Below are 25,724 nucleotides of genomic sequence, written 5' to 3' on the forward strand. Positions count from 1 at the left end.
TATTTCTTCAACATGCTTGGCATCCTCCTGGCTTTGGACCTTTTTAGTAGCTGTTCCTACTGCTTAGGACTCTACTCTGAATAAGCATGCCTAATTCTCTCGCCTCTTTTTTTTTTTTTTTTTTTTTTTTTGGCTAAAGGTTTGCCCGGACCATTCTCTGTAAAACTTTCTCCCATCACAACCTCACGGATACTCCCAGACCCCCTCAAGCTGCTCTGCTCTACCTTTTCTGTATTTTCCAGAGCATTTATCACATCCTAGTCCCCTAGATCATTTTGTTATTTATTTTATTACGCTGATTGTTCACTGTCTGTTTCCTCCTGCTAGACTGTGAGCCCTGAAAGGGCAGGGATCTTCGCTCACTACGTGCCCAAGCACTTACAGCAACACTGTCACAGAGCAGACGCTTGAGAAAGACTTGCTCAGTGTTGATGGAACCTTGTGGCGAGCTTAAGCCTAATGTCATATGTCCTCATCATTGGTCACTGCCATCTTCTTTTGTACCTTCGTCCCCATTCCTTTGTGTACTTTCTCTCCCCCGATGCAGCCTCCTATTACTTCCCTGCCTCCCATACCCTACACTGCCTTTTCAAACCCCGATTTCATGGTGAGGATGTATCCCCACACTCTCAGTCCCTGCACTGAATCTTCTCTCTTCACCACCTCTTTAACTGAAACCTGGTTCTCCCCTCAGGACTCCCAAACCCCTGCAGCCTTTGGAGGTAAAAGCTGCTTGTTCTTTCACACTCCCCAGCCTTCAGGGTATGGAGGTGCAGTTGGTGTCTTCTTTGTTCTCACTGTTGTTGCTTGGCTATTATCCTTCTACCCTTAAGTACAAAGCTCTGTTCATATGAGGCTGGTACCAGCTTCTTCTCCTCCTTATAGCTGCCGCCTACTGACTCCTAGGCCTCTCTCTCGTTTACTACAGCATCTGGCTCAGTCTTTCTTTCCGCTCATGGCTTATCATCCAGGGTGCCTATGATGCCCATGTGTATGGCCCATCCTTGGCTTCCAATTCATTAACTGGCTCAGTCACACTGACGATCATTCACATCTGTATCATTTCAGTCTCCCACTCATGTTGTCATGGAGATCTGCTCCTTTTGAACATCTTTGGTCTAAATACACTGCTCTCTAATCACAATTTCCATTTCTTCTACTATGCTGGCTCTTTGATCTCATCAAAATCCCCCTTCCCTTGACTCCTCTGCATTATCCTTTCCTTATGGTTTCTTGATAGCTCCACTTCTTTCTTGACTTAGCTTAAACACCATGATCCATCACTTCCTACGAGTTGCCAGTCTAATCATCATGGATTTTTGTACTGGTTAACATGGTAGAGTTCAAGTAAATTTGAAACAGTGAGAAAAAACCCGAAAGACCTCAGATGTCTTACTTTAGGTAAGAAAAGAAATAATATGAATTCTCTACACTTCAGGAGTTGTCAGGAAAAGAGAGTAAAGTCAAAGCTGGAGGGTCTGGTGAACCGTAATCAGGTTTTATACTATTGCCACATGGTGGTGCCATTTTAACTGATAAGCAGAAACCCCTCCTTTGCTCAGCACTGCGTGAACTCCACAGCTGTTTACGGACAGTGGAACTTCTGCAAGTGATTATGACTAATGTGCTGTTGCTTTATAAACTCTGTTATTATAACTGAAAATATTTTCATATCCTACCATGTTCATTAAGCAGCGGCTCTAGTGATAGTGCTGAAAAACAGAGCCCCACAAACAGTAACTCTGGAACAGAAGCCAGTTGTGATAAAACACTATGAAGAAGGCCAAACATTCACCATAACACCCTGTGTGCTGTTCATTTAGGAACAAGTACTCTAAAAAAATGAGAGGTAATGAAGGAAAAAATTAAAAGAAGTATTAAGGTAAAAATGGGAGACAATGCTGTACATTCATGCATCTTCCCCCAAATATCGCTCTTACATATTTTCCTATGGGAAAATTAGTCTTGAAGTATGAGTTTTACATCATGAGATCACTTCAGGAACATATCTAACACACAAATGTAAATGCCTCCTCAAAATACAATATTTCCCCTACCTCTTCCATAAAGTGATCCTGTTCTATAGCTACTCCCGGGCACACAGCAAATAGCGTGGTGATTATGAACATGGACTTTGGAGCCAGATGGCCTGGGTATGAATCTCCTAGTTTCCTAATTTTCTAATTATATGGCTTTGCGTTAATTACTTAACCTCTCTGTGCACCAGATTCCTCATCTGAAAATTAGGATGATAACGCTACTTACCGTCAAAGGGCTGTTGTGAGGATTGATCGGGTTAATATATGTAAGACGCTTAGAACCTCCCAAAAGCACTCAGTAAACACTATGTAAATATTAGCTACTGTTGTAGTCATCATCATCACCATCACCATCACCACCATCCTCCCATCAACCACTGATGATACTTACAAGACTATTTATTTCACTGCGTTAAAAAAATAAGGTGCTCCTTTATTCATAGTATATATATGAATTACTCATAGTATATACAGTGGTTACTCATAGGATATGCAGTGGTGTGAAGAGAGTCCTTTTGCTATTTCTTCTGGAAAACTGTCAGAATCCTTCACCACAGTTGTGTGTGTCAATATACAGTAGAGTAGGCAGCGCAAGTTTAGAGAGCCTTTTCCAGCGCAAGTGCTGGGTAAGTGGTATGATTCTGAATAGAGCCCACTCAGACACTAATATTTACATCAAGTGATACAACAGTATGTTTCTTCCCCCAGTCTTACCTTCAGCCTGTCCTTGGGCAGTGCGACGATCCCTTGCTTGATGATTTCCAGGACCCGTTCCACTGACAGCTCAGCTCCAGCTTGTAGCAACCTCGTGCTAAAGAAGGTGATCACCTGGAATGTAAAGTGTTATTTTTTTAAACAAGTAGATGTAGGAGAGGTATTTTCAGTAGATGCCTTTCTCACATGGTAGTCAAAGGATCATCGTTCCATTTCTTCGAGTGACCTGGCTTTTAATTCACTGGCTCTCCTAAATCAGTCCTCTGTATAAAGGGTTTGATGGCTGAATCAGAGCCAACCCCTGAATACTCAGGGTTGATTTTGCATTCTGTGAATGAAGCAGGCTCCTGAATTCTGCCCTCTCTTGTGTTGTCTCACCTTGCATTCATATTTCATTTAGAGAGAAGCACCCATCAGAAGGTAGGAAGAGAAAGCTAAAGCTTAATATCTGTTAATATTGAGGCTTCATAGTAGTTGTCCAGAAAATGTCTTAATAAGAAAGAAATTTGAAGCTAATGGCTAAAATGACGTTTTGGGGATTATTTATCAATTTAATTTATCCACAACACTCTTACCTCTGAGCACCGGGGATAATCAACAGCAAGCTGTAATTTTTTGGTTTCATGTCACAGTACAGCCTGAACTATGTAGCAAGGTGCTAACACAGTAACATTTGGAAATAACACTGTCTCTTAACACTTGTCATTAAAAACTAAAAGATTGTCATCATTTTTTGGGAAATCACTTAAAAACCACAATGCTAATAAATCAAGAAGACCATAAGCCACTTTTTATTCAAGAGACTATACACTATAGACAAGTGTTTATAGTCAGAGATGCCTGCAAAAATATAAAAATTTATGTTTCTTAAAAAGTTGAGTATTTCCATTTACATGTTTTCTATTTTATAGGTAAATTATTTTAAGTTAACTAAGAGTTATTTCCAAATATTTTTCTAGATCTTCTTTCAAGACTACTCTCCTAAATATTAAGTGTTCAAATGCACAATAACTTTTCTCCTAACCATTCTAGTGGAAGGTGCATGATATGACATAAATGCCACTGAAATGGATTTATTCTGGAAAGTAGAGACCCAGCTGGAGCCAGAACCCTAACAAGCTTGTGCCTTGTGGCAATGAGCGAAAACAAAGGCAGCCAATGCCTGGTTACACTGCTGTTGATTCCAAATAAATCATTTCTTTATCTCAGGCAGTTTGCTGGCACCAGCTCCTTTGCAAGTTGCTTATTTTGTCCATGACAGGTTGGTTTTCAACATGTGCCTATGGGTCTTGTTTTTTCCAAGTCAGATTTTAAGCTCTCTGGGATAAAGTTTCGTTCACAAGAGTTTAGACACAGCAGGTACTGTAACTGATTTTCATAACTTGTAATTAAGTCTCTTTTTATTTATTTATTTATTTTTGGCTGCATTGGGTCTTCGTTGCTGCGCGGGGACTCTCTAGTTGCGGTGAGCGGGAGCTACTCTTTGTTGTGGTGCGCGGGCTTCTCATTGCAGTGGCTTCTCTGGTTGCGGAACATGGGCTCTAGGCATGCGGGCTTCATAGTTGTGGCACATGGGCTCAGTAGTTGTGGCTCGCGGGCTCTAGAGCGCAGGCTCAGTAGTTGTGGCGCACAGGCTTAGTTGCTCCGTGGCATGTGGGATCTTCCCGGACCAGGGATCAAACCCGTGTACCCTGAATTGGCAGGTGGATTCTTAACCACTGCACCACCAGGGAAGTCCCTCTTTTTTATTTTTAAATACACTTTATACGTGTAAAATAAGTAAACTATGTGAAAATATTTTTTGAATTTTGGTTGTACCTGAAGCTTTTGTGTTTTACTTAAGACACCAATGATACCCTTGACAACCTATTCAGTGGAAGAAATAATCAGGGAATTTACAAAGGAAATAGATGATACTTTGTGTCTGCAAGAAAGAGGCAATGTGTACAGAAACTGAAATTCAATAAAAGGGAAAAAAAAGAGAAAGATGCAATGTAGTTGGGGGACAAGACACTGATCAAATGTATAATTAAATGGATTTAAGACATCATGGTAATGTACACTACAAACTGCTCAAAGTCAGAGGCCCAGTTTGGGTCCTGCCTGTGATACTTACTAACCATGTGACTTGTAAGATGCTCAACTTCTTCCAGATGTAGAATTGTGCAGTGGTTTGGAGCACTTATCAGGTGTCAGATTGCTTGCATTTAAATCCCAACTCTCCTTATAAACTTAGGCAAGTTATTTAACATCTCCATGCCTGAGTTTCCTGATCTATAAATGAGGAAAAATAGAATGCCTGCCTCATGGGGTTGTTCTTAGAATTAAGTTCATACTTGCAGAGCACGAAGAACGATGCCTGGCACATGGGAAGTGCTCACAAATGTCAGTAACTATGATTATCATTAGGTGTATCTCAGTATTTTTGTTTATAAAATGAAGAAGTTGCCCCATCTACTGCATAGGAAACAATCATAATACATGTAAAAGTAGTCTGTTAAGGATGAAACCCATGAATGTTAGTACCCCACCAATGTATCTGATCAATAACATTTCTTTGTAGTTATATGTCTATCTTCCTGATTTTATGCCTGATACAGGCGAAAAATTTGTAAGAACTGAGTTTGGTGGCACAGGTCATCTCACCCAAACCAGTCAGGACTATCAAGTGAAATCTACTGAAAGTAAATTTTAGGAAAGCCTGCAGGTTAAAACCTACATGATCACCATTAGTTTAATACATTACTGAGGGTCAAGTTAATAAATCAGTAAAATTAATAAAATTTTATTCATTTTATTTTTTCAGAAAAATTAAACAGTACCAGATTGGGGAAGTTTTCATAGTTTGCTTAGGTTGCACAGGTTGCTTCTGTATCTTGGCAGTTATAAATAATGCTGCTGTGTACACTGGGGTGCATGTATCTTTTTGAATTCGTGTTTTTGTTTTTTTCAGACATATATGCAGGAGTGGCATTGCTGGGTCATACGGTAGTTCAATGTTTTCAATTCCATTTCAATTTTTCATTTTTTTGAGGAATCTCCATACCGCAGATATTGAACTATCCTTGCATCCCTGGGATAATCCCCCTTGATCATGGTGTATGATCCTTTTAATGTGTTGTTGGATTCAGTTTGCTAATATTTTATTGAGGCTTTTTGCATCTATGGTCCTCAGTGATGTTGGCCGTAATTGTCTTGTTTCGTGACGTCTTCGGTTTTGGTATCAGGGTCATGCTGCCGCACAGAATGAGTTCAGAAGTGTTCCTTCTTCTGAAAGGTTTGGGAATAGTTTGTGAAAGACAGGTGTTAATTCTTCTCTAAATGTTTGGTAGAATTCACCTGTGAAGCCATCTGGTCCTGGATTTTTGTTTCTTGAGAGCTTTAAAATGACTGATCCAATTTCATTACTTGTAATTGGTCTGTTCATATTTTCTATTTCTTCCCAGTTCAGCTTTGGGACACTGTGCATCTCTAGGAATTTGCCCATGTCTTCTAGGTTGTCCATTTTATTGGCATACAGTTGTTTGTAGTAATCTCTTATGATCCTTTGTATTTTTGTGGTATCAGTTGTAACTTCTCCTTTTTTGTTTCTGATTTTATTGATTTGGGCCCTCTTTTTTTCTTGGTGAGTCTGGCTAAAGGTTTATCAATTTTGTTTATCTTTTCAATGAATCAACTCTCAGTTTCACTGACCTTTTCTATTTTTTTCAGTCTCTATCTCATTTATTTCCACTCTGATCTTTATGATTTCTTTCCTTCTACTAACTCTGGGTTTTGTTTGTTCTTCATTCTCTAATTCCTTTAGGTGTAAGGCGAGGTTGTTTATTTGAGATTTTTCTTGTTTTCTGAAGTAGGCTTGTATTGCTATAGACTTCCCTCTTAGAACTGCATTTGCTGTTCCACAGATTTTGGATCATTGTGTTTCCATTTTCATTTGTCTCCAGGATTAAAAAAAATTTCCTCTTTGATTTCTTCAGTGACCCTTTGGTTGTTCAGTAGCATATTGTTTAGCCTCCACGTGTCTGGGTTTTTTGCATTTTTTTCTTCTTGTAGTTGATTTCAAGTCTCACAGCACTGTGGTTGGAAAAGATGCTTGATATGGTTTCAATTTTCTTAAATTTACTGACAGTTGTTTTGTGGCCTAGCATGTGGTCTACCCTGGAGAATGTTCAACGTGCACTTGAAAAGAATGTGTATTCTGCTGCTTTTGGATGAAATATTCTATATATATCTATTAAGTTTATTTGATCTAATGTGCCACTTAAGGCCAGTGTTTCCTTACTGATTTTCTGTCTGGATGATATGTCCATTGATGTAAGTGGGGCTGCACAAGGTGATCTGAAGATGAACAGATGACCCCTGCAAATGCCATGGATTATATTATAGCAACAGAACTCTGAGCTTAGAGAACCCAAATCTCTTATAATGCTCAGTAAGAGTGTCTACCTTTTGCTCCAGAGGGAGACAAAGACATGCTCCCATCTTTAAACCATCTGATCCCAGGTATCTGCACAACTCATTTTCTACCTCCTTCAAGTTTGAGCTCAAATGTACCTTCTCAGACAGGTCTTCTCTGACTGCACTCTTTAAATCTGCAATATCCCAACCCTATTCCAAATAGCACTCATTATTCCTCTTTCTTCTTTTTTGGCATTTTGGCATAAGCAACTAGGTAGATATTGATGTCATTTACAGAGCTAAGGAAGACTGCAGAAGAAAAAGCAGATTCATTTTGTGTTTGATTTTTTTTTTGAAGAAAATAATGAATTCTCATTTAACCTTATTCAACATTTGTGGGACTATTGTATAGTCAATTGAATGAGCTAGTTTGGAGCTCAATAAGAACGGTCAGGTCTGGAAATACAGAAAACCTAGTGTAAATTTTACACTGTCAAGAGATAAAAATAGTTCTTGCCTTTACCATACCACAAAACTATTGTTGTTCACTGTCTCTGTCCTATACTTATATTCAGCCACGAAATTTCTTTCATGCCCTCTCTTGTTTGGTGTGGTATTTCTATTTTGTCCTGTTGCTTAATTCAGCCAGATCATATCATCTTATAAGTTAGAATGGAGGGTTATGTACAAATGGCTAACAGTAATTTGGCTACCTGAAAAGCACATGTCTAACTCCTACGGCAGAAGTTAAAAGTACTCCAAGGTTAGTCACTCCTGTCTCAGACATTCAACATTGCTTAATGTCTAATGAAAAACATCAACTCTCAACTCCCTGTCAGCTAAAAATAACAGTAGATTCATAGTCTCCTCTACCAACATTTTTCAAGGTTAACTCCCTGAAAGAAGAAATAGCAAAGGTTTGCTTAAGCCAAGATTTCAGGAGCATTTAGGGGAGGGAAGGAGAAGGTAAAGTGCTGAAAGAGGCAAAAGTAGAGATATTTTTATCTTTCTCACGGTATTCTTTTCAAAATATGTAAAAAAGAGTTTAAAATGATTTTGAATGAATCTCCAGTGTGTCCAACACTATTTTAGATGATAGTATTCAACAAAAAGTTGTTGGAAAATCTGCTCATTTGGAATCTTATTTAGGTTTATCCAAGTGAATGCTGAAAATATGGAGTTTATAATGAGAAGATCTGGATTCAAGGCTGAGTGATTTACTAGCTAAGTGACCTTGAGCCAACCTTTTCACCTCTGAAGACTTTCTCTGCCTCCTTCACAAGGATAATTTAAGGGTCAAATGAGATAGGGCGTATGCAAATAGCCCTCAATGATAAAGCCCTACGCAAACATGTGATCACTATTTAAGAGGCTTTTTTTTTTTTTTTTTTTTTTTGGTCTTGCCGCATGGCTTGTGGGATCTTAGTTCCCTGACTAGGGATCGAACCCAGGCCCTGGCAGTGAAAGTGCCAAGTCCTAACCACTGGATGGCCAGGGAATTCCCTAAGAGGAATGATTCTTAGGTGGGGATCTGTGTTAAAATCACCTGGGAAGGCTTCTCTCAGCCTGCTGGTTTCCTTATCTGTAAAGTGGGATAACAATAACTAGTTTACTGGTTTAAGAAGAATAAATGAGTAATATTATGTAAAGGTACTTAGCCTCATTCCCAGCACTTAGTAGGGACTCAAAAATGTTTAGGCATATATTTATCTAGTTTTAAGAACTACACAACAGCACACAGTCAAATGTTTACCCAGAGATTGCATTTTTCACGAATACAGTTGGAGTGTCAGTAAGTGGCCAATTACTGACAAGGACAGGAAAGTGAACACTGGATATAAATCCAGTTTAACACCCTGCTTTTATTTCCATGTGGTGGTATACTGTGAGAAAAACAAGTGAGGTCCTTTCTATTTCCTCATCTTTACTCTAATTTTCACCTCTTCCAAAGGAGACTAAGTTTCAAATGGATGTAGTTTAAATCCTTTGCATGGTTCTTGTGTGTCCTTTCAAAAAATAATATGGTCCTTCAGGGTTATTTTTAAGGATGTCAACAGCCTGGTTACTAAGAAAAGAACATCACTTTCACCACTTGTGGAGTAAAGACTGATTTGACATTATTAGAAGTGAACTTGAAGGAGAAAGTAAATTTCTGGGTTTGTTTTCAGATGTCTTCAGGCAGTGAATAGGCAAACCAATGAGAAACTGTAGGACCGTTTAGTGAATGGGGATAGTAGTCAGGCATGATGACTACAAACAAGGGTGTTATTATCAAACTGCCTCAGTTTGAGTTCTGGCTCTATCACTTTCTGAATATGTGATCACAAGCAAGTTAAATCTCTCTAAGTTGGTATCTTTAACTGTAATTGAAAATTAAAATGAAATATACCTCAAAGTTTGTTTTTTAATGAAGATTAAGAGAGATCATGCACGTAAATGCTTAGCAAGCATGCAATAAAAGCTAGCAACGCTAATGATGAGATGAATAGAAAAGGAGCGAATGGTTTTTGATGTGGTTTAAACATTTAAAACTAAATAATCCGAACAATGTATTACAACGTGATCATTTATCATCTATTACAGTTATGACCACAGGAAAAAAGAAACTTTGGTTAGTCTTTTATCAGAAACAAAAAGAAAAAAATGCACTATTATGAAAAGAGGTATTGGTAATTAAAGAGAAGACATTTCCAATACACTGCAGATATAGATTATCTGACATATATTGTGCACAGTTCAGGTGACTATCCAGAGAAAGAAATGTAGAATGAGTGAGTGAGAGAGAAGGGGGAGGAGGAGGAATGGAGGGAGGGAGGAAGGAAAGGGTAAAAGGAGAAAAAAGACAGGAAGGAATGAAGAAAGAAACTTAAATCAGAGAGGTCCAGAGAAAGGCGAAAGTTATGAGACAAAGGGTAGGGGTTTGCCATAAGGGCAGACTAAAATGATTAGGATGACGCATGTTACAAATATGAAAGCTAAAAAAGGACGTATTGGATAGTTCTATAATTCAAAGATCTGGATAAACCTTGGAAAAACCAGGATATACTCCATCCTGGAATGTGAAAGAGATACATTTATAAGTATTATAAGAAGATATTATTTTAGCACTTCAGTGCTCTTTCCTGGGTGGTATTCTTAGACCCAATTAGACATCGAGAGGCTCAAGAATATAATAGCGGTTCTGTTTACTTTGTATACACTTGAAATTTTTCATAATAACAAGTTTTAAAAATTTAAAAAAAGGGCTTCCCTGGCGGTGCAGTGGATGAGAGTCCGCCTGCCGATGCAGGGGACATGGGTTCGTGCCCCAGTCTGGGAAGATCCCACATGCCGCAGAGCGGCTGGGCCTGTGAGCCATGGCCGCTGAGCCTGCGCGTCCGGAGCCTGTGCTCCGCAACGGGAGAGGCTACAGCAGTGAGAGGCCCGCGTACTGCAAAAAAAAAAAAAAAAAAAAAAAAAAAAAGAGTGTAATAGGCCACACTGAGCATAAGATTAATTTAAAAGGATAGAAGGCCAGGAAAAAGAGCATGCCAACAGCACAGTCCCAGGCTTTTGTTTTCCCTGGGAATACTCACAGCGGTCTCGGGCCCGGTCTTTGGACCCTCAAACGATAGCTGCAATGTGAGAGAATGAGACTACCATGGACAGATCCAATAGCCACCCTAGCTTAGAAGCCATGTCCCAAACAGAAACCAATACCCCTTGTGATAGTCTCAGCTTCTAGGTCCCTGAAAAGGACATGCCTGGTTATGAATTTTTTCACTCAGGGAAGATGAAAGCTATAGTCCTTTCAGTCCAGACTCAACTTACCATTCAAAGGTCATTCTATCATATTCTCGTTTTATTACAGCAGTGTTACCTAGTAACATGGCTGACATTCCACCTTTATCAGATTTCCAAGGAACAGAGCTAAAAGCAGCTTAACCCAAGGCCAATTTCCCATGTAAAAGAGAAAAGGGTTTTGTTGAACCTTTCCTCACATGCACAGCGAATCTTAATCTCAGTATTCTACTCCCCAAAATGGTACAAGCAAGAAACTAGAAATGAATTTGGACAAATCCATGAACAGGCTGGCTAGAAATGGCTTTTTATTTTATTTAAAAATTTTTTTTGGCCACACTGCGCAGCTTGCAGGATCTTAGTTGACTACTTCGTTCTCAGAAAGCATCTAGCCAACAGAAAATGGTAGAAATAAGCTCTGATGGATGTCCCTTGGGCAATCATTTGTTTCGTAATCTTGTTACCACTACTTACCAATTTTAAAAGGAGGCGCTTTTCCCATTAAATAAGAAGGACATGGGGCCAGAGAAGAAATATTTGAGAAGCAGCTTGAGGATGCTCTCACACATCCTAAATATCAACAAATCTACATGGGAGTACTGGTTCATAACGGTGAGAATTTAATTAAAGAATATAAATGTCAAGTCTAATTCTAAGGTATAAACATGCTCATTTGAAATGATGTTTCTGCTTTATCCTAACTGCAAAGATGACAAGAGTACCCAGCTGCCCCAGTTCTGTTAATGAAATCTAAATAATACTGATAGTAGTTTAGGAAAATGACAAGGGTGTGTGGGGCAAAATAATTTGCTATAGCTGCAACCATTAGGTATATAGTTGAGGTGACTTAAGGAAAGCTCATGAAAACGCTAATTAAAGTGACAGCAAAGAGGAGGTTTTTTTTTGCTTTGTTTTGTTTTTAACATCTTTATTGGAGTATAATGGCTTTATATGGTTGTGTTAGTTTCTGCTATATAACAAAGTGAATCAGCTATACGTATACATATATCCCCATAGCCCCTCCCTCTTGTGTCTCCCTCCCACCCTCCCTATCCCACCCCTCTAGGTGGTCACAAAGCACTGAGCTGATCTCCCTGTGCCATGTGGCTGCTTCCCACTAGCTATCTGTTTTACACTTGGTAGTGTACATATGTCCATGCCACTCTCTCTCTCACTTCGTCCCAGCTTACCCTTCCCCCTCCAATGTCCTAAAGTCCATTCTCTACAACTGCATCTTTATTCCTGTCCTGCCCCTAGGTTCTTCAGAACCATTTTTTTTTTTTTAGATTCCATATATATGTGTTAGCATATGGTATTTTCTCTTTCTGACTTACTTTACTCTGTATGACAGACTCTAGGTCCATCCACCTCACTACAAATAACTCAATTTCGTTTCTTTTTATTGCTGAGTAATATTCCATTGTATATATGTGTCATATCTCTATCCATTCATCTGTCGATGGACACTCAGGTTGCTTCCATGACCTTGCTATTGTAAACAGAGCTGCAATGAACATTGTGGTACACGACTGTTTTGGAATTATGGTTTTCTCAGGGTATATGCACAGTAGTGGGATTGCTGGGTCATATGGTAGTTCTATTTGTAGTTTTTTAAGGAACCTCCATGCTGTTCTCCATAGCGCTGTATCAATTTACATTCCCACCAACAGTGCAGGAGGGTTCCCTTTTCTCCACACCCTCTCCAGCATTTACTGCTTGTAGATTTTTTGATGATGGCCATTCTGACTGGTGTAAGGTGATACTTCACTGTAGTTTTGATTTGCATTTCTCTAATGATTAGTGATGTTGAGCACCCTTTCATGCTGACAGCAAAGAGTTTTAATTTTTATTTCTGTTTACCTGCAATCATTACACAGCAGTGATATGGAGCAAATCAATGAACAGATCTGCAACAGTATACATAGTCGTAGTTAAACTCATGTAAGTGTGTGGATTCCAGAGTATTCAGCAGTTTACAGAACTATGTGTTAAGAGTCTGGAATGGGAGCCTGGTTATAGTTCAAAGCTGATTTCAATTAAGTACTGAACAAGTACACAGGACTCTACTGGGATGAGCAAAAATTAACCTACTTGGGTAAACTGGCTTAGTGAGAATGGATAGAGATGTTCTTAAGTATCTTAAATTTGATCAGGGTCCATGTGTCCATTTATGTATTGCTGTTATCCTGAAAGAAGACTGGGAGTTTTCACTTTAGAGGCCACTCTCACCCTCTCTTCCCCACCCCCAATTTTACCCAGCCTCTCTCTACCTCAGCCTTTTTTTTTTTTTTTTTTTTTTTTGCGGTACGCGGGCCTCTCACTGTTGTGGCCTCTCCTGTTGCGGAGCACAGGCTCCGGACGCGCAGGCCCAGTGGCCATGGCTCACGGGCCCAGCGGCTCCGCGGCACGTGGTATCTTCCCAGACCGGGGCACGAACCCGTGTTCCCTGCATCGGCAGGCGGACTCTCAACCACTGCGCCACCAGGGAAGCCCTCTACCTCAGCTTTTAAAACCCTCACAGATGGGCTTATGGACCCCAGGCAGGAGCCCGGAGGACTCTTAATATGAAGACACTGATCAGTCCAAAAATAAGACTTAGTGATATTGACAGGAGGGGGCTCAAAAGGAAATGGCCATCTAATAGGAGTTTCATAGAGAGGAAATAGCAGGAGACAGAGAGAGAGAGACAACTGGGAAGAAATAATTAAAATGAGTATTTGAAAGTTCTGAGCATGAGCCTCTAGCCTCAAAGGACCCTCCAAGAGCCAAGTACAGTTGACCAAGGCGCAGCAAACCATGAAATTTCAGGACACAATAATAGGGAGATCCCCAAAGCTTCCCAAGACAGCAAGTCATATGTAAAAAGAGAAGAAAAACATTTTCGGACACGAGAAACTAAAAAATAAAAAACCTACCTCACATACACCCTTGCCCCAGAAAGCTACTGTAGTATATGCTCCACCAACATGAAGCAGTAAACCAAGAAAGAAGAATTCACAGGAGCCAAGATCAACCAAAGGAAACAGGTGAAGGAAATTCCCAGGAAGATGCTGAAGCTGGGCAGGAGAACCAGAGTACAACCTGGTTGGAGCTGGAAGCAAGCTCTCCAAGAAAAGAATGGAACTGAGAATTTGATGTTTGACTATTTTGAGAGGAGTTTTAGAGTTACATCAGAAAGTCTGTACTTGTTAGTGACTGGATATTTGCAAAACATAGCCAAGCAAGGCCTAGAATCCAGAACATACAAAGAATCTACACAAAGATAAATAACTCAGTAGAAAAAACTGGCAAAAGACTTGAATTAGCTTCAGAAAAGAGGAAATCCAAATTAAAACTATAATGAGATGTTACTACAAAACTGACCAAACTAAGTGTTCATGAGGATGTGAAGCAACAGGAATCTTATACACCACTAGTTGAAGAGTAAAATGATAGCACTCCAAGGGAAATGGTTTGGTTCAGTACATGTTATGCAGCAAATCCACTATGAGGTGTACACCCTGGAGGAAGGCGTATACAAGTGCTTACTTATGATGGAAATTATATATTCATACTTGTGCAATAATTTAATTATTAAAAATCTTCCTAAATGTAAGTAACACAAGGACAGGGATGGTGGCTCTTCTGTTTCCTCTTGTGCATTATGAATCTGATTAGCTATGCAAGAAATTTTTGTGGAATCAAACTGAACTGGGAAACACTAATATAACAATAGAAAGTTTAGCAGAAAAACCTTTTTAAGAAGGACAGGAGGTGAAAGTTCATAGACCTGTGAAAAATGTTCAATCACACTAATAATGAAAGAAATAAAAATTAAAAACAATAATGAAATATCATTTTTGATATAAAAGGACAAATATTAAAATAATTATAATAAAGCTGTAAAAGTATAGTGAGATACATCCTCTCATACATCACTTGTAGAAGTATAAGATGACACACAGATGCATTAATTGTACAATATTTCTGGAAAGCAATTTGACATGGGTTGAGTCTTGAAAATACTGATCCCTCTGACAGCAAAAACTAGTACAATTCCAGTTTTAAGACTACTTCAAAAATAGAACTAAAAAAGGTGAGATACGATGTATTTACAAACTGATAATTACAAATTAATACAAAATATGAGAAACAACCAAATGAGCAATAATGGGATAAGAGTTAATATATTTTAGGACCTCATAATACAGGTTATACAAATACTAAAATGTGAGATTTTCAAAGAATTGATGATATCACAGAAAAATGTTAATAATGTTAAGTAACAATGGCAGAATACAGAACTATATAAAGTATGATCTCAATTCTACTAAATATATATGCATGCGTGTATATATATGTCTGTATATAATACATACACATACGGAAGGTGACAATTGTTATAGCAGAATAGACAGCAAATAGAGTTAACGTTGAAGAGACTAATTATTGCAGTTTTTTTATCAAGGTTTGTTAAACTTTCTCTACTTTAATATTTAAAAAAGAATCATAAGTATCTCCATTTACACTTACCAGATCAATATTTTGCATGATATCCTGAAATGAAGGATGTGTTCGAAATTGTTCAAAGAGATCTCGTTTGTAAAGAAGTGCATACACCAAATTTGGATTGTGATGAAGAGAATTTGTCAGGCAGGAGTTGATGATCTCTAACATCATTCGAATCACTTCTTCGATGACATTTAGGTCTTGTGCCTGATAAAGAAAGAAAATCCCCATATAGAGTCTGTGTTTTTCTCCTTGACACAGAATTAATTAGAATGAGGGCAACTGCTTCGCAATTCAAACAGCATTGGAAAGATCATGCAAAAGAGCTCTTCAAGATTACTTCTGTCAAGAATTTTTACAATTATATCAGTTACTAAAGGATTTAAAATCTTTTGAACTTAGCATGGTGATAATTATAAATTTCACATAATAAATTATAGACTTGCCTATCTAGAAGGAAATTTGGAGCTTATTCAGTACTTTGATTAATAGATCCTAATTTGTACTCTTATCACTGTATCACCCTAAATCATTAGACTTGCACAGTACAAAGTGGTGTTAGGGTCTTGCCAATTCCAAGCAAAGTGTCTAATTCAGAATATGACCTAATTTTCTGCACTGTCATTTCAATGTCCATATTTACATATAAAGAGCCTACTGTTTTGTTTCTGCTTCCTCAGAGTCAAAAGCCTTTGGGAATCTGAATGTGAAATAGTTATAAGAGCAAAACTCAAAGTAAGCAATCAATATCTCTCTTGAAAGAAAGAACAATGGAAAGCAAAAACACAGGTGAATACAACACTTTCCTTCTCCTCTTGAATTTTCTAAATTATGTTTGACAGCTGAAGCAGAAATTATAACACTGTCTGATGTGGTTCTCAATGGATGTAAAGGAACACCTAAGACAATTACATTATAAACCAGGGAGAGCAAAGGGATTTAAAGAGGGAAGGTTTCTACATCTCACTTGAACTGGTAAAATGTCAACACGACTAGACTGTGGTAAGTTATGTATGTAAATGCCTAGAGTGAATTTATACAAGGAGATAGTATACACAAAAATACTACTGATATATCAAAATGGAATTCTAAAAAAATGTTCAAGTATCCACAGGAAGGCAGTCAAATAAGACAGATGAGAAACAAGGAACAAACAGAAAGCAAAAAGTAAAATGGCAGACTTAGGTTCTAACATATCAATTATTACATTAATTGTATACAGTATAAATACAATAATTAAAACCCAAAGAATGGCAGAGTGGATAAAAAACACATGACCCAACTATATGCAATCTATAAGAAACTTCAAATACAAAACTCACTTTAAATAAAGTTTAAAGTAAAAGATAGATAGATAGATAGAAAGTAAAAGAATGGAAAAAGATATAACATGCAAATATTAATCTAAAGAAAGTAGGGATGGCTATATTAATATCTGATAAAGTACACTTCACTTCAAAGACTGTATGGCCTACAAAATAAAAAATACTAGCTGGTGCCTTACAGAAAAGTTTACTACCCCTGGTCTAGCAGACAAAAAGGTATACTTATTCCATACAATTTACCTCCACCTGTATTGTTTTAACCATAATGTCCAGCATTCAATCAAAATTTATGAGATAAACAAAAAGCAAGTAAAAACAATCCATGTCCAAGAGACAAAGTAATCAGCAGACTCAGAGATACACAGATATTGAAAATATCAAATAGGGAATTTAAAAGAATTATGATATACAAAATCTACTATGAGTCTATAATATGCTTGCATTGATGGGGAATTTTAGCAGAGTTGAAAATTATGAGGGAACTTCTCTGGTGGTGAAGTGGTTAAGAATCTGCCTGCCAATGCAGGGGACGCGGGTTCTAGCCCTGGTCTGGGAAGATCCCACATGCCACAGAGCAACTAAGCTTGTGTGCCACAACTACTGAAGCCTGTGTGCTCTAGGGCTCATGTGCTACAACTACTGAGCCCACTTGCTGCAACTACTGAAGCCCGTGCACCTAGAGCCCATACTCCACAACAAGAGAAGCCACCACAATGAGAAGCCTGCGCACCACAACGAAGAGTAGCCTCCACTCACGACAACTAGAGAAAGCTCACATGCAGCAACGAAGACCCCATGTGGCCAAAAATAAAATTTTAAAATTACAAAAAAAAAACTATAAGAAAGTAACAATGTGGAAATGTTAGAATTAAAAAAAATGGTAATAGCAGTAAAGAATATCTAGATAGGTTCAACAGTAGACTTGAAAGAATCTTTTAGAGATAATGGCTGAGCATTTTTAAAAAATAACAAAAGAATCAAACAACAGATCCAAGAAGCTCAGAATAACTCCAGAGTATTCCCTAAACAACCCCCCCAACCCATACAACAAAAAACCACACAACTAGATGCATCATATTCAAACTACTGAAGACCAAAGAGAAAGAAAAAATCTTGAAGGCAGCCCAAGGAAAAAACAGATTAAATACAGAGGCACAAAGCTAAGAATTACAGTAGACTCCTCATGAGGAATTATGCAAGCCAATTTAAATGGAGCAGCATCACTAAAGTGTTGAAATAAGAGTCAAGCAAGAATTCTATCACTAGCAAAAATATCTTTCAAATAGGAAGGTAAGATAAATACTTTCTCAGACTAAAAAAAGTTGAGATAATGTATTACTTGTACACCCACACTATAAGAAATGTTAAAGGAATTTCTTCAGACAGGAGGAATATGAAACTAGACAGAACTGCAGATCTACGCAAGGAAATAAAGACATTTTTATTTTAAATCATTCTAAAAGAAAACTGATTTCAGAAACAAAACAGTAACAATGTATTATAGGTTTATAGTACCTGTAAAATATGTAAAATTTATCAAAATGTCTTTCTACTAATGGGCATCCAATTTATTTTGTTTCCTTGTTTCCATAAACAAGGCTGCAATAAGCATCCTGGTAGATCTGTTCTTATATATGGGCACTTTTGTTTCTCTGGGAGAGATTCCAGGAGAGGGATGGCTGAAAAGGTTGTGTTTGTAACGTTAATTGATGTGGCCAGACATTGCTTAAGGAGCTATAACAACCCATTTACAATGACAATGTAGGAAAGCTCCTGCTCTCATTTTCTCACCAACAAGTGTAATTGTTCTTTTTAATATTCACAGCGTGAAAGAGTCATCAGTTTTTAATAACATTAGATCACAATTTCCCATAGTGATTAAGTATTTATCAATTCCTCTGAGTGATTCTTGTATTCAAAGTGACTGTAGGTTCATGATTGGCCTCTTTTTAAAAACGTTATCATTATGTATTGCTTCTCTTTATTCATAAGTGTATGTTTTACTGATATTAATATTGCTGGGACTTCTCTGGTGGCACAGCGGTTGAAAATCCACCCGCCAATGCAGGGGACACAGGTTCAATCCCTGGTCCGGGAAGATCCCACATGCCATGGACCTACTAAGCCTGTGCACTGCAACTGCTGAGCCTGCACTCTAGAGCCCTCGAGCCACAACTACTGAAGCCTGTGGGCCCTAGAGCCCACGCGCTGCAACTACTGAAGCCCGTGCGCTCTAGGGTCCGCATGTCACAACTACTGAGCCTGCGTGCTGCAACTACTGAAGCCCATGTTCTGCAACGAGAGAAGCCACCACGAGAAGCCCGTGCACCGCAACGAAGAGTAGCCCCTGCTCGTTCCAACTAGAGAAAGCCTGCGTGCAGCAATGAAGACCCAATGCAGTGCCCCCCCAAATATATATATTGCTATACCATCTTTATTTTGTTTAGCATTTGCTAGGTATATCTTTAATTTTCAAACTTTCTGTGTTACTGAAAACAAATATGGTTAAAAGCAACTATGCTGCTAGGCTTTATAATTTTTAAATCTAATCTAATAGTCTGACTTTTGAGTTTAATTCACTTACAGTGTTATTATTGATATCTTTGGAATTTATTCCTACCATCTTGTTTTGTGACTTTATATCAGTAATCTATTGCTATATAACTAACTATAGGCGTACCTCATTTTACTGCACTTCACAGATAACTGTGTTTTTTTACAAATTGAAGGTTTGTGGCAACCCTGCATTGTCAGATGATGGTTAGCAGTTTTTAGCAATAAAGTAATTTTTAATTAAGGTATGCTCATTTGTTTTTTAGACAGTATGTTATTGCATACATAATAGACTTAGTGTAAACATAACTTTTATATGCACTGGGAAACCAAAAGATTCGTGACACACTGTATTGTGATATTTGCTTTATTGTGGTGGTTTAGAACCGAACCTGAAATTATCTCCAAGGTATGCCTGCTCTTCGAAGCTTAGCAGCTTAGAATAGCAATAATCATTTGTTTTGCTAACATTGGGCTGGCCTTGGTGGGAACAGTTTGTCTCTGCTCCATACGCTTCACATGGGGCTGCTTGAGTGGCGGTTGGAGAATCTACTTTTATGACAGCTCTCTATCATAATATGGCTGGCAAGTTGGTGCTGGCTGTGAGCTGGGGGCACAGCTGTGGGTGGGGACCAGAGCCTTTGATTCTTCTTTGCATGGTCTCTTCTGGGCTGCATGAGCTTCCTCACAGGTTGAAGGTTCCAGGAGATTCAATGTTGGAAATCACTTACTGTCACTGCCATTTAGTGTTACTACCAAATGGTGCCACACACAATTTATTGAGGAGTGGCAAGGTTCTAGAAGAGCACGTGAAGCAGAAGATGTTGTGGCCGTCATCTCTGGAATGTATAACCTGCCATATTTTTTTGCCATCCTTTATAAGTTTACCTCTTGCAAACCTGTCTTCCCTTTCCAGCTTCTGTTGAATTCATAAAGCTTTTTGTTATCCTGGCCCCTCCTTTTCCTCTCTGCTGGTTTACAGGCTAAAGATAGCATTTCTATTCTTATAGGGGTAGCCCTTAAAATTTTAACATACACATCCAACTTTAAAAATACTGCTGTCTTCCTCCTGAACAAGATCTGAGGAGGTTAACATACTTTCACTTCTCCTTGAACAGCAAGCCCCTGACCCCATTCTTCCTTGTTTTGTTACAGTAGCTTAGATTTTTAATTTCATCTTTTAAAAAACCCCATAAATTGGTTTTTAAAAAGTCAATGGTTAACTAAATTTACATATGAATTTCAGTGTACAGCATTCTTTCTTGCATTCCACTTCTTTACAGATCTATTCTTCTTTTATTTGAAGTACATCCTTTAGTAGTGCTTTCAGTGAAGTCTATGGCTAATAAACTCTTTTAGTCCTTGTGTGGTTGAAATATGTCTTGATTTTGCATTCACTCTTACATTATATTTTAACTATATATAAATAAGAATTATAGTTAGAATTACAGTTACTTTCTTCTGCACTTTAAAGATATTGGTTCACTTTATTCTGGCATCTATTTTTGTCATGGAGAAGTTTATTGCAAACCTAACTACTGTTCCCCTGTAGAAAACCTTTTTGATAGCTTTTAAGATTTACTTTTCATCCTTTAACACTCGAGTTTCACAACCATGTGTTTAGGTGTTGATTTATCTTTATGTATCCTGCTCAGTATTCAGAGCATACTTTTCATCTGACAACCTAGTCTCTTCCTTAAAGATAATTTGGATAATTTTTTCTCGCTACCTTCCAATTTATTAACCCTTTTTGAGAGTACCCAGTTTAGAACTTATTTTGTCTACTGAGCTTTCAATTTTAATGACTATAGTTTTCATTCTAAGCTTTCTAATTGAATAGTTCTCTGAGTCATGTTCTTATTTCATTTCTCCCTGTTTTTATTTCATAATTATTTATTCATCTCAATCCTTCATTTATCTTTGAGGGTATTAAAAATACTTAGAGTGCTTTCAAAATTATCCTATTAAATTTTAATTCTCTTTGGATAAATTTACCTTACTTATGATCACGACTATGTTCATGGCTGTCTTTCTTAGTATTAAGTTAGATTTTGGCATGTATTTTGGAACTTTGTTTGTGTAGGCTCATCTGATGTGGCTTAATCCCCCCAAATCTACAGGTCATGCAGCAGCTTCCTAGAGCCTCCAGTCTGAAACTAGGTCTCACTGTTGGTATCTCAGGGCTGCTGCCCTGCAGTCACATTGAAGGCAGTATAGGCAGGGTCCGTCACCAAGCCACATCCCTCACAATGGGCTCAAGATCCCATCATGAGGCTGGTTCTGTGCCCTCCCGCCTCCCTAGGCATAGAACTTAACCGTCATTATTAGTACTTCTAGTCAGGCTCTTTTCAGTAAGTGGTCTATTCCAGCTCTCAGTTTCTAGCAGGGAACCTGGCACTAGCATGCTGCCTCTCACTGGGCCCCTTAGTGCTAAGCCTGCCCTGCAGCAGTTGAGCTCCCAGCCACTTCCGCCTCCTTCAAGGCCTGAAGCTTGGCAGCCTCACTGCTTCAGACCTTGCTATCTGCATTGATGGCTGTTTCTATTTCTGGTTGATCCTGAAGTATCTATCTCATTTTGGGGTATGGCTATGTGTTTTAAAGGTTCTCTTGTTATAGTTCATCTATTACTTTTATGTTTTTGGAACAAAGGGAAGGGATTAGCCTTCATATTGGGAACTATCAAAATAATCTTGACTACAGCTCTCTCAATTATATTTTCATCTCACATTGGTACTTGAATTAGAAGAGGAAGAAGAAACTTTGAGTTTCAGAATTCTCTCTCAAAGTCATCCGAGAGCAAGCCAGTGTGACACTATGACTACTGTAGTGATACAAGTCAGAATATTAGCTTCTGCAGAATTTTATGTTCACAAGTATTCACACCCCATTCATGTTAAGTCCTAATATATTAAACTTAAATATCAAAAATGAATTACCTCTTGATAGCTTACAATTTCTGCTTTCAAACATATTGATAGTTTATTTTCAATGTTTTAATAAGTAATTTGCTGCAACAAGCAGGGTAATATACTCAACTCCCAAATAGGCACCTGCTCATTTAAACCCAAACCAAACTACTGACCATTTATTTTATTCCCAAGTCAGGTGAAGTACAAACTGGAAACTTTATGTCAATAAGCATACTCCACAGTAGTTTTCTTTCTTTTTTAAAAAATATTTCTTTTTTATTTATTTATTTTCCTTATTTTTTGGCTGCTTCGGGTCTTAGTTGAGGCACACGGGATCTTCGCTGAGGCATGTGGGATCTTTCGTTGTGGAGTGCGCAGTCTCTTCGTTGTGGCACTCGGGCTTCTCTCTAGTTGTGGCATGTGGGTTTTTGTGGTGTGCGGGTTTTCATGGCGCGCGGGCTCCAGAGCTCATGGGCCCTGCAGTTTGTGTCACGCAGGCTCTCTTGTTGAGGTGCCTGAGCTCAACAGTTGCGGTGTGCGGGCTTAGTTGCTCTGCGGCATGTGGGATCTTAGTTCCCCGACCTGGGATCAAACCCGTGTCCCCTGCACTGGAAGGCAGATTCTTTACCACTGGCCCACCAGGGAAGATCCTCCACGTTAGTTTTCACTTTGCATTAACCAATCTGACTGAGGCTCCTTAAGGGTTATACTAACCCTCTTACACTTATAGGAGTTACTAGGTATTTTACTTAACTTCTTTTTTATTGTTTCTGTGACAAGTCCTAATTCTAATGCTATCTTTTAAAGATTATTTTCAGCTGCAGATTTACAAATTAAATGACAAGGACATAAAGCTTCTCTGACATTACTCAAATCAACTGAAAATATAATGTAAGAAGCTACAGCAAAGACAGTTTATACGATATCATGCTTTGTCATATTGTCATCATACTAGACAGCATCCTGTATATTTTAATGTTATAAAACAATTATAAAACATAAATGAGAAATTAAACATAATTTAGAAATTAAAAATAAGTTTAAATTAGGGAGTGGTTGATTATAATTTTCTGACAATATCTATTTTAACATGTAACACTGTAAATCATTTAGATTTTAGACATTATTACAAAAAGAACAAAAAATAACTGCCTTTGCAAAGTGGATAAATTAATGCAATTACTATAACTGCAAAGAATCACATCTCTTAGTTTTAGATATAACTCCTAAATTACACTTTTATTAATCTACAAAACTGGTCCTTTAGGGAAGTGTATAAAAAATGGACTTACATTTATGGAATAAGTTTTAAAAAAGAGACAGGTTTAAAAAAACTAACAAAAATTAGCTTTGTCAGAGATAATATCAGATGGCTCATTGGTAGAGAAGCAAAATACGTGGAGAATATTGTGCCTTTTTCATTCATGGTATTTTCTTTTTAGTACATACAGCTTCCATTCCAGGAATGGATTCCTCGTCAAACAGACTCTCTTCTCAAAAAAAAAAAAAAAAAAAAAAAAAAAGGCAGACTTATTTTATTGTAGAAAATCTCAAATGTAAAAACAAGGGCCCTGAGAAAATGGCTCCATTTACAGATGTTTCTGATGGTTTTGTACATGTTGGTAATGAACACTGAACACGATCTGTGCTAAGCAGTGAATTTACGTCAAACGGACAAGCTGGCAGTTGTGGGAGTATCTTACCCTGTCAACAGCAGTCATGGCTGCTTCATTATATAAACTTCCTTTTCCTTTCAAGAGGGAATTTATACAGTTAAATAGTTTCAAATAATTTATTTTTAGTTTCCTTAAAAGAAGCATATGTATCTTGTTTGTATTAGTTTTGGGGAGATTCCAAGAGAGTTGTCTAAATTTCCTGCATTTTCAGCAGAAAATAAAACCTTCAACAAAATTAATGGGACTTTGCCGAAGTGGGGAAGAGCGGGGAGGAAACGCACAAGCAAGACCCTTTTTAAAGTTAACGTGCAAATGGCCTTCAAAGCCAATCATTCGGTGATGGAGTCTTGTTATCTCTATGTTGTTAAAATTCACTGGCACACACGATGAAAAGCTTTGTGACTACCATGTTATTTCCAGCCAGTACTGGATCTGTCCCAGAATATCGAGCTTCTGATAGCGAGAACTAGCTTTCACCTGCAAAATCACAGCTGAAGAATCAATCCTGTGACCAGAGGAGATGATGCGGTGGGGAGGAAGGGGGAGGGCAGAAGGCTGTGCTCTAGCACCACCAACTTGGGTAAAACGATGTGGTCGTTTTCTCCATTCCTTGGACAGGGTCTGAATGTGGCCCACAAGCCTAAACTAGAACACTGGGAAGGCTGTTATTTAAAACATGCTTACTGGTGGCAGAAAGGCAAGATAATGGTGGCTGCCAGGGGCCATGGGCTAACTTCACATGTTTTCCCATACCTGGAAAACAGCCAGAGAACACACAAAAAAGGAACATTCTGATTGAAATCCAGCTAGGCTGCAGCCCCCAACAAGCAGTTACCCTTAGCAGGCTACTCATACTGGGCAGCAAGCGGGGTGCCTAACAGTGCTTCTCACCCCTCCCCAGGCCCTCCCACTGGCAGAAGAGAGGAAGCACACACGCGAGCTGGGAGTTTTTCATATTGTTTTTAAAAATGCAAGGCTTTGCATCAAGAATTAGCGTTCACTTCCATTCTCCAAAATACATTGGTGTTGGGACTTCCCTGGCGGTCCAGTGGTTAGGACTTCACCTTCCAATGCAGGGGGTGTGGGTTCAATCCCTGGTTGGAGAGCTAAGATTCCATGTGCCTCGCGGCCAATAAAACCAAGACATAAAAATAGAAGCAATATTGTAACAAATTCAATAAAGACTTTAAAAATGGTCCACATGAAAAAAATCTTAAAAAAAACAAAACCAAAACCAAAATACATTGGTGTTTTATTATAAAGCCAATGTCCTTCCAGATCCTATAAAAAGTAATATCTAAGTGAAATAATTCTCTATGCAGATGTATTGCCTTTTAAAAAATGGCTTTGACATTGTACTGAGTGCCTCCCATCACCCCACTCTGAGATACAAGAGTCCTGGTTCCAGTTCCAATTCTAACAGTAACTAGCTGTGTGACTTTAGGTAACCACTTAACCTGAGTTGCCGTTTTTTATTTGCAAAAATAAGTGCTTGTGAGATTTTAAAAATCTCTTCCTAGTCCTAGCTTCCTTAAAGAATGTAGAAAATACTGAATTTAGAAAGCAAATTTTATTAGACTAACCAAAAATGTAATTAATGTAGAAAAATCTTAGGGTGACCTCAAACTTCAGTAAAATTCATAATTTACTTTAGATTATCGCAGCACCTAAAATAGTGTCACTGTTCGTTTAGAATGGAAAAAAAATCCCACCAAACTGTGAGAATAAAAATGTATAAGGCTAAGCTTGAAAATAATCAGTCTCTAAATCAAGGAACCTACTGATTCTTCTATATCTCATTTTTTTCAGTGTTTGTTAATTATCTTTGATATTGTTAAGGCA

General features: G+C 38.2%; 1 protein-coding gene across 2 annotated transcripts in view; it reads right to left on the reverse strand.

Annotated features, from left to right (window-relative positions):
• Positions 1 to 25,724, reverse strand: part of DYM (dymeclin) — a 381,878-nt gene that overhangs the window by 61,753 nt on the left and 294,401 nt on the right. For both annotated transcript variants that reach the window (XM_060118525.1, XM_060118524.1), the window contains 2 exons: positions 15,444 to 15,626; positions 2,754 to 2,867 (listed from right to left, as the gene is read on the reverse strand). In XM_060118525.1, coding sequence (XP_059974508.1) covers positions 2,754 to 2,867; positions 15,444 to 15,626 — 297 coding nt within the window. The remainder of the gene's footprint in view (positions 1 to 2,753; positions 2,868 to 15,443; positions 15,627 to 25,724) is intronic.

This window comes from Mesoplodon densirostris, chromosome 15, assembly GCF_025265405.1.
Source record: "Mesoplodon densirostris isolate mMesDen1 chromosome 15, mMesDen1 primary haplotype, whole genome shotgun sequence".
Lineage (NCBI taxonomy): Eukaryota > Metazoa > Chordata > Mammalia > Artiodactyla > Ziphiidae > Mesoplodon > Mesoplodon densirostris.